Source organism: Amphiura filiformis, chromosome 1, assembly GCF_039555335.1.
Source record: "Amphiura filiformis chromosome 1, Afil_fr2py, whole genome shotgun sequence".
Lineage (NCBI taxonomy): Eukaryota > Metazoa > Echinodermata > Ophiuroidea > Amphilepidida > Amphiuridae > Amphiura > Amphiura filiformis.
The window spans coordinates 29620141-29636626 of NC_092628.1; the positions used below are offsets into that span (position 1 = coordinate 29620141).

A 16486-nucleotide genomic window follows, 5' to 3' on the forward strand; every position below is an offset into this window, starting at 1 on the left:
TCATCATTACCTGACTACTAGCCACAAACTCATACCAAGGAAAATAAAATATCAATTTTGCTGCAAGCCCTCAGAGAAAAGTAATATACAACTGTTTAAAATCATGTTTTATTACAACGTATCTAATAGTAATAGGAATTTGCACACAACCATGACAACTGCTAAATTAAGCTGAAATGAAGAAAATATAGACTATAAATAAGTCTAAAATGAAAATAAATGTTGTTATTACAGTTTGCATATCTGAAGTCAGCTGATAATACATACTAAGCTAGCTGAATATTAAACATGTTTTCATACTTATCAAAAGGCTTATCACACCAAGCCCTAGTATTTCATACTTATAGCAGAAGATATCATTGACCAAATACATTGTAAAATATTATTTCAATCAACACAAATCTGAAATTTATTCTGTAGAAGTAAATACTAAGGAAAAATAAAATATCGGGATCAAAATAAAAAAGGTAGCATGTAGTATTCGAACCCGTGCGGTTAACTTTTCCGTTTAATTGGTACGCGCTCTACCAATTGAGCTATTTTAAATCTCAGAAAGAAAGAAAGAAAGAAAGAAAGAAAGAAAGATGGAAAGAAAGAAAGAAAGAAGTTGAGGTAAAAAAGCTTTTAAACATATCGTACAGAAGAGGATAGGAAAAGTAATATTCTTAAAAGATAGCGCTACAGAAGATTCGAACTCATGGCTATCATTATAACCTTTAGTTCACAAGTCACAGCCTCTACCGCTGCAACACGAGGAACTCTCTGAACATTTAATCGATTTATAATGTATATTAACTTATTCAATGTACGTATGGTCCGTGGCGGCGTGATAGAAAACTTAACTGAAACGTATCAAACAGACATAATTTCATCGGTTTACTCCGAATATATTTGTTGGCAATGTATTTAGGGTTGTAAAAATAAAATTGGAATTTTGATTCATTAACTTCCCCACGGTCGACAAAATTTAAAGAAAGAAAATTACATTGATTTCTTTTTAAACTGATTGTGTCGACCGTTAGCGTTATACTTGGAAAAATGGAAAAAAATGCCGGGAATTGAACCCACGCCCTTCCGTTAACTGTCAGTCTCCTTATCCACTGAGCTATTGGGGTGTTGTAATTTTACGTGCACCTTTGTACTATAGATTCATTATAAACGAATAAAAAGTGTTTAAAACTAATCCACTTGTTTTATGCAATAATAATTGGCTTATTGAATAGAGAACCACGGTATTCAGACCTGTTCTTCACACATTAGATTCCAAAACTTGACATAAATAGAAAAATGCACGGTATGCAAGCCAGTAAACAATATAGAGACATAGTATTAAAATCTTTATTGTGTCTGCATACCGTAAAACTCATACATTGATATGGTCTAAATTATCCCAAACAAAACAAGTAACATTAAATAGCTCAATTGGTAGAGCGCGTACCAATTAAACGGGAAAAGTTGACCGCACCAGTTCGAATCCTACATGCTCCTTTTTTTTTATCCCGATATTTTATTTTTCCTTAGTATTTACTTCTACAGAATAAATTTCAGATTTTTGTTGATCGAAATAATATTTTACAATGTGTTTGGTCAATGATGTCTTCTGCTATAAGTATGAAATCCTAGGGCTTGGTGTGATAAGCCTTTTGATAAGTATGAAAACATGTTTAATATTCAGCTAGCTTAGTATGTATTATCAGCTGACTTCAGATATGCAAACTGTAATAACAACATTTATTTTCATTTTAGACTTTTTATAGTCTATATTTTCTTCATTTCAGCTTAATTTAGCAGTTGTCATGGTTGTGTGCAAATTCCTATTACTATTAGATACGTTGTAATAAAACATGATTTTAAACATTTGTATATTACTTTTCTCTGAGGGCTTGCAGCAAAATTGATATTTTATCTTCCTTGGTATGGGTTTGTAGCTAGTAGTCAGGTAATGATGATTGATGATATGATGATGATGATGACGACGACGACGACGACGACGACGACGACGACGATGATGATGATGATAATGATGACGATGACGACGATGATGATGATGATGATGATGATGATGATGATGATGATGAACAAATCAAATCAAATCAAAGATGATAATGATGACGATGACGATGATGATGATGATGATGATGATTAATACACAAACGAAAAGGAGGAACAAACATGCCTAGCATGTAATTCTATTTTTAACATGGAAAAATTTGACCTCTTATCTACTCGCAAACTGAGATTATGCATATCTTATCTCTTCAATAAACATTGTAAAAGTCGATTTGGCCTTGGCACGGGCCCTTGCTGTAAATATGTCACATGTTGTTCGGATTATAAAGACACAGTTTGTTGACCCTATAATGTTTGTGCACTCATAAATTGACCTCTGAGTGTATTGGGTATAAATGCATGTCCTTCTATAACAACAGGTTATCTTTCTTGTTGAATGGAGGCCTCGAGGTCACTGAACTGTGTATTTGGAGATGATGTATTTTTTGGGTCATAGCACACGTGTTAAGCAAAAACATATACTGTGACTGATACCATATAGAAACGTGCTCTTAGTTTGTTTAAACATTGCAAGTAACATGAGTGGCAAACATTAATGTTTCATATTGCTTGCAACCCCCCCCCCCCCAAAGCAATGTTGGAGCCAATACTAGACCAATTGTCCGTTCCTGTCTCAGTATCAAAACAACATTGACTGGTGGGTGCGGGAGGGGGGGTGACAATTTCATACTAAATTAAATCCTTCATCACTGCCATCATCGTCACCATCACGACTCTAATAATCATCTGACATCAGTTGTATTATCCATCATCATCATCATCATCATCATCATCATCATCATCATCATCGTCATCGTCATCATTATCATCATCATCATCATCGTCGTCGTCGTCGTCGTCGTCGTCGTCGTCGTCATCATCATATCATCATCATTACCTGACTACTAGCCACAAACTCATACCAAGGAAAATAAAATATCAATTTTGCTGCAAGCCCTCAGAGAAAAGTAATATACAACTGTTTAAAATCATGTTTTATTACAACGTATTAATAAAATTTGCATTAAACAACTCAAATTAAGAAATGAAGAAAATAGACTATAAAAAGTCTAAAATGAAAATAAATGTTGTTTTATGTAATTTTTAAAAATTCTTCAATGCTAAGTATTCGTTTGGATATCATCAAATTGTAAATCTGTAGTCAGATTTTCAGTGTGTTAACAACTATGTATCAAAGACGTTACGTTCATGTACAAAACATTAACGTTCTTATCTTGTAAACATTGTATACCCATAGCTACTTTTATGAAGAATGAATGTTCTGTAATTGTTTTTATCTTTCATCTCTATTAGATTTTCAGTGTATTAGCAAGTAGAAGCAATATCATCACTACAATATGCCCCAAAAACAGAACTCCCCCACCCCACATAATCGCAAATTGACACAACAGCTTCATTCCAATTCAATTTATTTCAAAAAAAAAGGGTCCTGTGATACACCTTCCCCAATCAAACACATTTGCATTTGATCATCTTCTACTCTTCCCTGAGTAGATCATTATAATATCAAATCTAAACACCATGCCATGGAATTCACCATATCACGTCCAAGCTCACATTGGGCGCCCATTCCTTTTTTAAAGGAATTTTTATTATCCCAATGTTAAACTGGCTGATAAAGTGGTTGGCAGATCTCTAGGATTACCAAATCAGACATGTAAATTTAAGTTGTTATTTGAACTTTGCAGTTCTTCCCAGATTGACGGAGGCTCCAACCATAGTACCTGGAAGTGTAGGTGCTACATCAGTAACGATACAATTGAATACATGGAATCCAGCAGCTGGAGATACAGGAGATGGACCTGTGATTGGATACAAGATATATTATGCAGAATTGCCCACTGGAATTCGGATGTTGGGTGGATTCATACATCAAACACAATCACCAACAGTACCAGTAACTATTACATCATTACAACCAGGTACTGAGTATGTGATCCAAGTAAGCGCTGTACGAGAAGGTCCAGGTGGAGAGGGACTACCAAGTCCAATAGTTGTTGTCACCACTTTACCCATTACAACTCCATCTCCTTCAACATCATCACCACTTATAACAGCTTCACCACCTTCAACGTCAGCACCACGTAGAACAACAACAGCGATTCCTGCAACATTAACTGTAGAGACCAGTGAAGAGACTAGTATAACTATTTCGTGGGTTAGACTTATGGAGACCAATGAAACCATCAGATTTTACCACGTAGGTTGAGGTCAACGAGTAAAGTGAACAATTTGTATATCAATTGTATATCATTCTCAGGGCCGGATTTACCGTTTTGGGGGCCCTGTGCCAGGCCAAAATTTGGAGGCCCCCAAACGCACGGTGAGGAAGGCCAAGTTTTAGTTTAGATATAAGATCGACGGTGTCGGTGTGAGCATTCCAATTTAGAGGGAGACAAGCATAGATTTTACTAGCGCGCATAAACAAATTTCAATTTTAGACTATTTTAGCCCAAATTGATGCTGAATTTTGCTATATAGCAGGCCAGTGCGCGCCATTTACTACCCTATTTTTGCCCAAAACATTTTGTTTTTCAGCTAAAATGTAAGATGCACAGGGCAATTTTTGCGGCCCCAAAATTTGGGGGCCTTGGACCCGAGCCCATCTGGTCCAATGGTAAATCCGTCCCTGATCATTTTGAGCATACTCAAAACCTGATGAATTTTTTAGATTAAAAAAATAACTTTTCTATATGACTCTTGTTTCAGATTGTACATCGAGCCATTGACAAACCCTATGAGGAATACTTTCAACCCACTCGATCTTCTACGTTCCTGTTGCCTGTTAACGACCAGGCTCAAACTGTCTTCGTCTACTTATTAGATGACTTAGAACCATCCACTCTGTATGAAATCCTTGTATCTCCTGTAGTTGACTCTGGTCAAGGAGAACCAGAAATACTGGAAGTCTACACGAGAGGTGCTTCTGATATACCGAATCCTTCCACTCCTACTGTATTGACATCAAGTGACACCACAATTACAATCACCTTTCCTGCGTTGGAGTCTAAGTACCTTGTGTGAGTTAAGTCAACATGTATTTTTCTAAGTTTACATAGATCAAACATATGGCAGAATTCTTCATTCAGTTATTGCAAAAGTTTGACCTGCTCAGTAAAACAGATATCTCTTGCATTTGTAACAGATCCTACAAATTTGGAGTAGAAAATATAGATCCAATAAGCAAACGTGAAGCACCGAGTTTCAGTGACAATGGAGATGCATATATAACTGCGAGTATCAGTAAATTTGAATATGATGGGAAATTTACCATCGGTGATGGGAAAGTCTACGGCAAAGACCATAATCTGCCATTGGAGAAAGGTGAAAAATACAACATATACGTTGGTGCCAGCAGTGGATTGAATGAGGTACTTAAGTATTTTATCAATTAAAATTACAAATCAAGAAAGTCTTGCACATACTTTTACGTAGAAAATAAGGAATGCACAGAAGGTGCTACGTATTAGAGTATGAGAAAAGATTCAGTATTAAAGCCTTATGTACGATCTTTTTTAAATTTTTAGATTTTTCTTTTTTCTTCTAAAATGATAATATGCAATCATTATGAAAGTTCCCAATACATTTGGACGCGAAAAACATTGGGAAATTTGCAAAGAAACAACATCATAAACTTCACCTTTATCACTCGAAACAACTCGCACTATTTGGATCAGGACAGTGCGGCTCAGAGTTAGTCTCCTGCGGCCAGTTTGGTTACGCTCCTCCATGTGGAGGAGCGTAAATCAAACTAGTTTTACGAGACTACGGTTTTGCGATTGTGGCCGAATAAAGTCATAATCTAAATAAATTATGACTTTATGTCGGACCAACAGAATCGTCCTGTTTTACTACAAATAGGACGAATTTGACAGTTTGCTCATAGATTTAAGTTATAACATGTGTAAGTATTACAAATATGCCAAAAATCGGTTTTGAAAAAATAAAGGTAAATTCTGAAAAAGATCGTACATTATGACTTTAAAGGTTCTGTCTTCGTCATGTTTGGGTTCATTTGTATTTAGGGCGTAAACATGTAAACGAAGAAGCAAAGGGAGACAAGACAGTAGGTAGGAAGTATATAAGAGCTGATTTATAGGGTATCAATGATCAGATAATATATATACTGTTTGCAGGTAACCTATGAGATTATATTTTTAACATAATAATAATGAAATAAACTATTATGAACATTTCAGAATGAAGTTGTTAAATGGAGTGCTGTACCACTCGTCGCAGCAGGTAACATCAAATAAATTAAAATGGTGCATTTTAGCAAAGTCAAATACAGCAATGCCTTCCTTGCAAATACCAGTCTTTGTATTATCTTATTACGTTTGTATTACATGTACTTCCACAACGCTCAGTAAATAATTAAAATCACAAACTTCTTTTTGTAAAGTTGGTGTTCTTTTTGCATTTTATAATTAGAAAATCATGTTGTTGTTAATGATGCTAAAACATTTGGTAATTTCAATCCCAAACAGCTTCTTCTTCAAGGCAAAGTTCTGTGTCTGCCACTGTTGGAGGTGTTGTATCAGTCACCGTTGTTATCATAATTGTGATAATCATTGTGCTGGTCATACTGAAACGAAGACGAGATCATCAGAACGGACCAGCAAATGAAACAACACGTCAGAAAACCGGAAAGGTTTGTGTGAAAAACCTCTCTATAAACTTGCGCGTGACAAAAGAAAAGAACACTTATATTAAAGGATAACGAGTCTCTTGCACAAGGGCTTGTGTTGTGGGTCACGGTTGTTTGATGTAATAATTTATTAAATTTTTAACAAAACATTATATAATGTTCAATTCTAGACCTGGAGAATACCAATATGTACATATATTCCCAGCGTTTTTTTAACACAGATTTTCGTTTCTTTTGCAACTTATTCATCTTTTTGTGGTATTTTTATTCAATAAATTACATATATTTTAAATTTAATTTAGCCAAATAATATAAGTTATTCCTAACATTTCATGATAAAAAGTTTTTCGACAATTTAGTTGCTATTTTTACTCCTTTTCTGCAGCTTTAATGGCATTAAACCAGTGTCTAGCCCTTATAAAGATGAAAACATGATTTTAGATAAATAGCGCCATCAGTGTTCACCTTTTCTTTAAAATGACGTAGTTTTACATGTTCTCAAACAGCCCGTGGGGTGCAGTGGGGTGGTGAGATGGGCGTCGGTAGGGTTGGTGACCAATGACAATGTGAGGCTAGATACTTATTCTCTCCCTTCTACTCTTAGACTTTTGACACTATTATATATGTAACATAAATTTATTCTAACTCCTTTGTGAGTTGGGCATTGTCAACAATCAACATCTTTTTTTTTTGTCGACTTTATACCAAACTAGACTAAAACTGAAGTTCATCGGTACGAAAACCAAATTTTCAATGCCAATGATGAAGAATACGAAGATTTAGATGATCCAGGGTATGAGGACGTAACGTCGTCAAAATGGGATATTTCCTGGGACAATTTGAATCTATCTGGGAAGATTCTTGGCAAAGGAAACTTTGGTGAAGTTCAACTTGCTAGAGTTTGGATCAATGATAAATGGATCAAGGCGGCTGTGAAGACTTTGAAAGGTATACCAAATTTCTACTAATGATAATGAGACATTTTCTCTTTGAGAATTAATTCACTTTTTATCAATCAATACATTTATAGATAGGTAACGGGGACAAACCTGTGAAACTCGAACCAGGCCGTTGCAACTTCTATACTAGCGCAATACAAAAAGATGGCGACAGCATCGGCTTCCCCTGTGTATTACTGTGCTGATAGCCTACTGAAAACTGCAGAAAATGCTGCTGCCACCTACGATAGTACTGCGTAGTGCTGTGGAGACTTATGCTAATGACAGAAAAATGCTGCTGCCATCTACGTCCACATGTTGCAAGCGTGACGATCGCTGACCTCACATCGACGAACGGAGTTGCAAGTCCATCGCACTTTGTGCTCTATTATAAGTCCATGCTCGAACATCAAAATCCACCTAACAAAGATAGCGTTTTTGTTGGCTCGTCGTGGCACGATTAAATCAAACTCAATGTGAATTGTTGACATTACTATTTTTCAAGTTGGAAATACGTAAATCTTAAGGCAGTTGTTGCAACTCAAACAAAATGAATTACCCCCAACTTAACAATTTGTCAAACTTTGATCACTTTTCCCGCAAAATTCGGCTTAATAACTTTTTGTAATTAGCACAAAAACTCAATGTTGTGTGAATTTAAAAGTATAAATAATTCAGTTGTAATAACCCAATTCAATTAATTAATTCTAACCAAATGATCTTTAGTTAGCATTACTTCAAACTATATTCGTTGGCATAATCAGAAAAGTTGAGGCAGTGGTGAAATCAAAACTCTTAAGTAAAACCAGCAAATAATTTGCATGATTTTGTTGTTCAGTTAAATGCGACGGCGATAAAAGGTTTGTTTAATTCAAATTTTATTTTGCAGAAGGCACGCCGGAATCTGAAAGGACACTTTTCAAGGACGAATTTGACACAATGACTAAGGTTGGCCACCACCCGAACGTTGTGAACATACTGGGTTCTTGTGAACACGAGGGTATGTTCCTTGATAATACATAGCAAATAATAACGACCAATGTAGATAATTGAGTAGTCTACTTTTGGGGCTTGATTTTTGAAAGTCCGAAATGTAATAGTGTTCGTGATATCGATAATTTGTAATTCCGAGAATCCTGTTGATCATATCGTCGCGAAAACACCTGGTCGCAAATGAAAATGGCCAAAACTATGACCGTCCGTGCCCGCACCCTTTCTATTATAGGAACGACAGAGGACGATCCAGATAAGACTTTTGCGATTTTTGTCAGTGTAAATTAACTTTTGCTTGGTTGCTACCCGCACTCGGCGAGGGCACTCCACGGATTTCATAATCTGAACGCTAATTGCGTGTATTCGGCACTATGCGATAATCACAAGCATATATTACACAAGCTCATTATTAACTATTACATGTTCTATTAGGTTCCTTGTATGTAGTCTTGGAATACGTACCTCATGGAAATCTACGCAAGTTCCTCCGTAAGAGTCGTAAAGAAGCACAGCAGAAGGATGAAGATGTTTTATCACAGCTTGCACCAGAACAACTCCTGAAATTTGGAATTGATGTTGCTAAAGCAATGAAACACATAGCCAATTGTGGGGTAGGCGATCTTCGATATTTCTCTTATATATAATATTTAGTCTCCATAATTATGCAAAGGGGGTTTAGGGATGAACATGCTTATTAACATGATATTCAGAACAGGAAAATGATTTCAAATGTGTTGCAGCTATAATGGTCAGTATCAAATTTATTCCGAGTATCACAGAAAATGTTTAACCTTTGGTGCAGCACACCTGACGTGGTCATAAGAATTTTACATAATTATCTGTTTGTAAAAGAGTACAAAAGTTATATGTTTGATAGTTTTATTGTTTTTAATAAGTAGATAATCCATCGTGACCTAGCAGCGAGGAATATTCTTGTAGGAAGAGGATTGACGGCGAAGGTAGCAGACTTTGGGATGTCTCGTGATGACGATATCTATGTCCAGACATCATCGGTAATGATCACATTCATTGTTGAATTCAAGAAAACATTTATTTGACTTCAAAACAAAATACAATTTGCCAGTTAACGGAAAAGGAAGGGAATATGATAATAATGGGATATAAATAAGTAAATAAATAAAATAATATGATCCAAGCAAGTCAATGCACAAGAATGGAGGACGAAAAAATATTTTCAATTAATGTTTCATATTTTATAATTATATTTGTCACAATGTGTGCACAAGAATAAAAATAATATTCTAAATAGAAAGCAAATTTATACTTCTACGCTACTCAAATTTGGTACACTCACCGGAGCGCTTTCACCGGATCAACCGGCGTCTTCAGCGGATGTTATTGCTCTGAAGATAGATGTTGCTAGTGAAATAGTGCAACGAGACACAACCGATGACGTCACAGATGTGGATGACGTCAAACTTGAACTAAAAGACCCAGACTGAACCGTGACAAAGGGATGGACATCGACCCTGTCTGGGACAACCTCCTGACTCTCCGGAACCAAGGGGGTGGCACAACATCTTCAAGTTTGGAGGTGTCGTCGGAGGTGTCCTAGTACTACATCACTAGCAACAACAATCTTCAAAGCAATAACATCCGCTGAAGACGCCGGTTGACCCGGTGAAGGCGCTCCGGTGAGTGTACCAAATTTGAGTAGCGTAGCAGTATAAATTTGCTTTCTATTTACGTTTACCGCTACGTATGAATATACATCATTATAATATTCTAAATGTTTCAGCGCCGGGTTCCCACACGATGGTTATCTATTGAGTCTTTAACGCGGAAAACCTACACCACCAAGAGTGATGTGTAAGTAGACCAAAATTTAATAGATTTTATCCTTTTAAGTATTCGGCAATTTTGCGATCACTTCACAGGCTTTCTCATTAAACAGTTTTAACATTCTCAAATAAAAAATAAAAAAAAACACATGGAAATGAGAGCGAAGTGGATCTAACCGCCCGACACTCTCAAAACATTGGTTAAAAATCGCTGGTTAAAACTTTTACCTAACATCGGTGAAATGTTAGCCAACGTTATAAATTATTTATACGAAGACATAATCAACATTGGATGAAATTACTTTAACTAACCGCTGTGTTGTTCAACTGGTAACTAACAAGTGGTTATATTAGAGAGGCACATGTTAACAAAGTTGGTTGATTGAAGTGTGCCCAACCTTTTCCTTGGATTAATTTTGCTAATAGTAGGTGAACAGTTTCAAACAACGAATTTTTAACCAGCGTTTTGAATGTTGAGATCAAAGAGGTTTGTTGAGATACTAATGCATACCTCAGGTCATGAAGTGGCACAGCTTTATTCCCAGCAAACACAAAAACGTTTTTAAAACGTTTTAAATAAGTTATATTTTGGGTTTTGGTTTAGGTAAAAACGTTTTAATAACATTAAAATGTCGGGTTATATAAAGGTCATGAAATCGTTTTAAAACGTTTTGTATGAAAACACACTACAACAATATTTTTAAAATGTTTTCGAAATGTCATTGTAAACTATTTTTGCAAACATTTTTGGCCAAATATTTTGTCAACACTTAAATAACATTATGTTAAAATATTTGCACCCAGCAAACACAGAAATGTTTTAAAATGTTTTTTACAAAACATTTTAATAACATTTAAATGTCGGGTTATATAAAGGTCGTGAAAACATTTTTTAAAACGTTATTGTAAATATTTTGGCAAACATTTTTTGCAAAATATTTTTTCAACCCCAAAATAACACTGTTTAGAATGATTTGTACCAAGTTTTCAAAAATGTTTTTGGAATGTTATTAAAACGTTTTTATACCCTTTATATAACCCGATATTTAAATGTTTTCTGCAAACATTTGTGTTTGCTGTGCAGTAAATTACCAAAAATTTTATTTAATGTTATGAAAACGTTTTATACCATTAATGTACCCTTTACGTACCCGATATTTAAACGTTTTCTGACAACCTTTTATAACCTTTTGCGAATGATGTCGAAAACGTTTTGTGTTTGCTAGGTTAGTTGTTGTAAATTTACTGGTTTATTGCAACAAGGATTCGCGTTGAGAATTGATCTTACGGATATACGTGATACAGGACAAAATTCTGTAACAGACACTTTTGAAGATTTGTTCATTTTATCATTTGAATCGTACAGCTGGTCGTTTGGCATACTGCTTTGGGAAATTGCCACATTTGGTGAGTACAAATCAGTATTAATATCCGATGTTTTGTGTGTAGATTCATTTGATAACAACCACATTCGCTTATACCAGATACAATAGAACCCTATAATGATTTGCATTTGATATTGTGGTTACAGGTGGCACACCCTATGCAGGTATGGAAACCAAACACTTGGCGTATCACCTAACAACAGAAGGATACAGGATGCCAAAACCAGACAACTGTGAACACGAAATGTAAGATATTGGAAACAATATAATCAATAATAAAATATAAGGTTTAACAAAAGCAAAATAAAGATGCCCGTATAACATAGACTACCAAAACACTTACAAAGTCCTCTCAAACCCTTTCATCATTTTGAAATCGTCAAATACCGTAATCATGTGCCTATCAACAACTTTTGTGTCTTTTGGAGACCTTTAATGTGCATTTCATTCCACGAGGTTCCTTTGTATGATTGTTGATATAATGATGACCATCTGGTCAAAGTCAAAGTAATTCGCATTAGCATCGGTTTGCAATTTCCAAGATAATAAAATATATGAAAAAGAACTATGATAGGAATCAATTTTAAATTTGAAACAGTCTCTTCCATGCTGGTAATTAAAGTCATATTATAACATTTTCAAACAAAATAGATTAGCATTTCTTTGCCATAAAATGTTAGCTTGTACTGTCAGATATATCCCCTTTTATTTTTGAGCCGAACAACTACGGCAAAGCATAGAAAATTGGAATTTACTACCAGCGTACATGTCGCCAATACGTACCACTCCTTCGGTCATGTTGTGGTACGACCCTTTGTTGTGTATATCACCGTCCCGCACGCCGTGTACGTACTGTGTGTTATGAACATCGTGTTTGCGTTCGACTAATAATTCCATCGTAATAATAAAGCGCCGGTTCCGGTGTTTTATTCAAAATCTCGGATTTTGACAAAACTACAGCACCTAGAGTCTTGATTTTTGCAGGGTATATTGGTTTAATAAAGTACAATTTAATCGTTTAAAAAACGGAATTTTAAAAATTCAGTGAGGGCGTCTTCCTCAGCAAATGTTATAATATGGCTTTAAGAGAGGAAAACGTCTGGATTTAAAAAATCAATATGAAAGTTTTCAGTCTTTCAAGTGGAAATTGAAAACAAAACTAAACGGATCCTCTGTGTATACATAAGTTTCATTTCTCTAAGAGCTATCTCGTCACGGATTATCCATTTATTATGTGAAAACTACATCGGTCGTTTTTAGGCGTATAAATAATGGCAATTAATATGATGAAAGCAAATGATAATGTGAGGTTTTTTTGGGTGGTTATCTTTTTATTTTCCACATGAAATTGGAGATCGTAATAAAAAATTGAAAAAGGACCTTAAATGTCTTATTCTTACACACAACTAGTAAATAGCTTTAATAGGGTTTGTAAATGTGTTATTTTTCTGATATTTTTAAAATTGAGTTTATAATCTGCTATTTAGGTATGACCTAATGCGTCAGTGTTGGCAAGAAGACCCAGACGATCGACCTACATTTGCGGCCATTGTGGGTATCCTCAATGACATGTCATCTAAGGAAAAGGTAAATTAACCATGTAATTTTGTAACTGCTGAGTTTTAGGATCTTGGATCTCTGAAGATCACTCACACGATGCAATAAAACACAAAAGATAATGTTGCTTCCTCTTGCTTCGAAACAAGCAAAATATGAGTAGTATAGACTATTTTTAAATCTATTTAAAAATCTATCAAATACGTTTACTCTTCCAGATTTACATGTCTACTCACTACTTGAAGAACTTCCACCATGCTGCAATAAGTCTGGATAGAGACGATAAATAAGATACTGCTGAGAATATTAGCAAATTGTAAATAATGAATATCTCCGACACCATTGAAACAAATGTGTACACAGAATCAATGAAACAGTTTGTGAAAAGTCTGTTGCTCCGGAGCAAGAGATCTTTTGTTCAATAAGATAAAAAAAAATGCATTGCAGGACAGATGTGGTAGATGACAAAGGCTTCACCGCCAGTTCCGACTACGACAACTCGTAGAGGAACAATTTGCCTACAATGAATGATAAAAGATATCCCAAATCATCAATTTATACTGAAGTTATCAATTGGGAATGTACAAAAAACTGATAATAAATTCTGAGAAAGGTTTTTTAAACTCAAGCAATACTAAATTAAATGTTCTTTATACTATAACCACGGTATAATAACAGTAATTATATAAACTGAGCTCAAAAAGAAACTTATAATTTTTTACAACTTGTGAATCACAAGGTCATATCTTAAAATAGTGTCAATCAAAATGAACCAAAATTACACACAGGATTACTTTAATACTCTACTCAAAACACATGTCAGTAACCAAGCAGTTGTCCAACTGACACAACAGCAAAATGCACTGTCATGGGACAGCTTCCTGGAAGTTCCTCCACTTTCACAGCCCAACATTCGGCACCCAGCACAAAAAAATATGTGAGAATGCACACAAGATCCTTGCACAGATGATAAAACGGTGCTGCTTTCTGCTTTTCATACACTTTTTTCATGAAGCAGTGCTGGGCTGTGAATGTGGTCCAGGAAGCTGTTCCATGTCAGTGCATTTTGCTGTTGTGTCAGTTGGATAACTGCTTGGTTACTGACATGTGTTAGTAGTAGAGTTTTGAAGTAAACCTGTGTGTAATTTTGGTTCAATTTGATGGACAGGATTTCAAGATATGACCTTGTGAAAAATTATAAGTTTCTTTTTGAGCTCAGTTTATATACATACACAGAAAAAGATCAATATATACATACACAGAAAAAGATCAATATATACATACACAGAAAAAGATCAATAATGGTGTAATGATTAATAGTTGAGAAAGTAACAAAATTAATTTTATATAATAAAGTATTTATTATGTGATTAGGTGTTAGTTTCACTCTCTCATGTTTCATTTACCTGTGTTCATTGGTTTACATATTCCCGGGGATTCCTAACCACATGATCAATATATTTCCTTTCACCTGTACGATTCTTGTGTCTTCAGCCATATTTACATGTTCATTAATATTTTTTCAGATATGAGAAAGTTCCATTATTCCACGTAAATGTATGTAGAATTTATACAGATATTAAACGATATGATATCAAACTAGGATTGCAAATATATCTGTGTAGTCCAGTCACATATGATTTGACCAAGACAAAATCGCAACATAATTGTTTTGTTGTTGTACGTACATGTATCTCTAAAACCCTGCTACATAACATGTCAAAAAGGAAAACAAATGTAAGTTGGTTAAAAAATTGCAATTTGCATCTTTTTTCTTCGTTTTTTTTTGATATATTTGTTATTTGATATCAGAAAGACATTCTTCGTATTAGGAATGCAATTCGATATGTCTGATGTGCTCTCATGTCCCACAAAAAATACTATCAAAACGCTCATTCCAGATCCCATAAGTACTCTCTTTAATTTACTCAAGGTTGTGTTTGTATATATGAATTCAGTTATATAAACACAGCCTCGTGAAAAGCATGTTGACATAAATTAATTGACTGTGTGGTTATAGTATCATTAACAGATTCTATACGCTATAGCAGAACAACAAGCACATACAGGCAAGTATTTTGCCAGTATCAATAAAACTATAATGAGGCTATTAATGTAGCCCAACTGTACGTACAATCTGGCAATACCGCTAAATCTTAAAGAAATGAAAAATATCTGTTGCAATGTTCGGATTTGCATAAAAGTAATTCTAGTTCATCCAAGTTGTAAAACAATTATTTCTTTTAATACAAACACATTCCTTGGTAAGACAACTTTATAGCACTGTTTGAATATCAACATGAAGTAGTAATGACAAATTAAAATGTACACTATCGCCTCTGTAGTTTCCTGATTACATAGACAGCACGATTATTTGATTTTTTTATTCTGCAACGCTGTGAGGAAATAAGTAGACCAAAACCCATCGCAATAAGGACGAAAAACGCTTCGCGTTTTTCGCCCAAAAATACGAAGGAAGTGCATTACAGGTATGAGTATAAGATATGAAACGCAAGTGAGTATTAATTTCACAAATCATGTGACACCTTGCGTGATCTTTCATTATGGCGCCGTATTTGTCTGTGTATTTGCATGCATGTTCTCGTGTGAAAAGAATATCAATCTTCACTAATCAGATATAATGGTTTTGGCTCCCAGCATGAATTATTGATTTTATAAGTATGTCAAGAAAATCACACAATATTGACTACAGTGTTAGAGTAACGCACCAAGAAGTCTGACCGAGGTCACACTGATGTTGCAGTGACGTGGCCGGGATTTGGCGGCTGGTTTATATGTAGTTAATTGTCATTTATATACTCGATTTATCTTGGTCAAATAACATCTCTTTTAAATGCTGATAAATCCTATAATACATCTATCTATTAGAATTCAATATTTCTTTAATAGAATTCTATCATTCAGACTGGATGATGCAGCAGAATTTGACACTTCAAGATTTAGCTAGATTCCACCCGAGCTCGGCACTTTAGATAAAAAAGTCACGTAAAAATTTTGAAGTTTACATATTATAATATTATTATGTTTACTTAAACAAATTTTTACAACAGCTATCTAATTGCGCATTTAACT

The 16486-nt window shown here is 34.8% G+C and overlaps 1 protein-coding gene across 1 annotated transcript in view; it reads left to right on the plus strand.

The window, feature by feature from the left end:
• LOC140157999 (uncharacterized) overlaps positions 1–15167 on the plus strand; it is a 76398-nt gene extending 61231 nt beyond the window's left edge. The window contains exons 14-27 of the mRNA XM_072181251.1: positions 3759–4270; positions 4780–5090; positions 5216–5441; positions 6270–6312; positions 6558–6721; positions 7432–7666; positions 8546–8656; positions 9082–9260; positions 9549–9662; positions 10409–10479; positions 11818–11858; positions 11983–12082; positions 13324–13423; positions 13612–15167. Of these exons, the coding sequence (XP_072037352.1) occupies positions 3759–4270; positions 4780–5090; positions 5216–5441; positions 6270–6312; positions 6558–6721; positions 7432–7666; positions 8546–8656; positions 9082–9260; positions 9549–9662; positions 10409–10479; positions 11818–11858; positions 11983–12082; positions 13324–13423; positions 13612–13683 (2279 nt within the window). The 3' untranslated portion in view covers positions 13684–15167. The remainder of the gene's footprint in view (positions 1–3758; positions 4271–4779; positions 5091–5215; positions 5442–6269; positions 6313–6557; positions 6722–7431; positions 7667–8545; positions 8657–9081; positions 9261–9548; positions 9663–10408; positions 10480–11817; positions 11859–11982; positions 12083–13323; positions 13424–13611) is intronic.
• The last annotated feature ends 1319 nt before the right edge of the window (positions 15168–16486 follow it).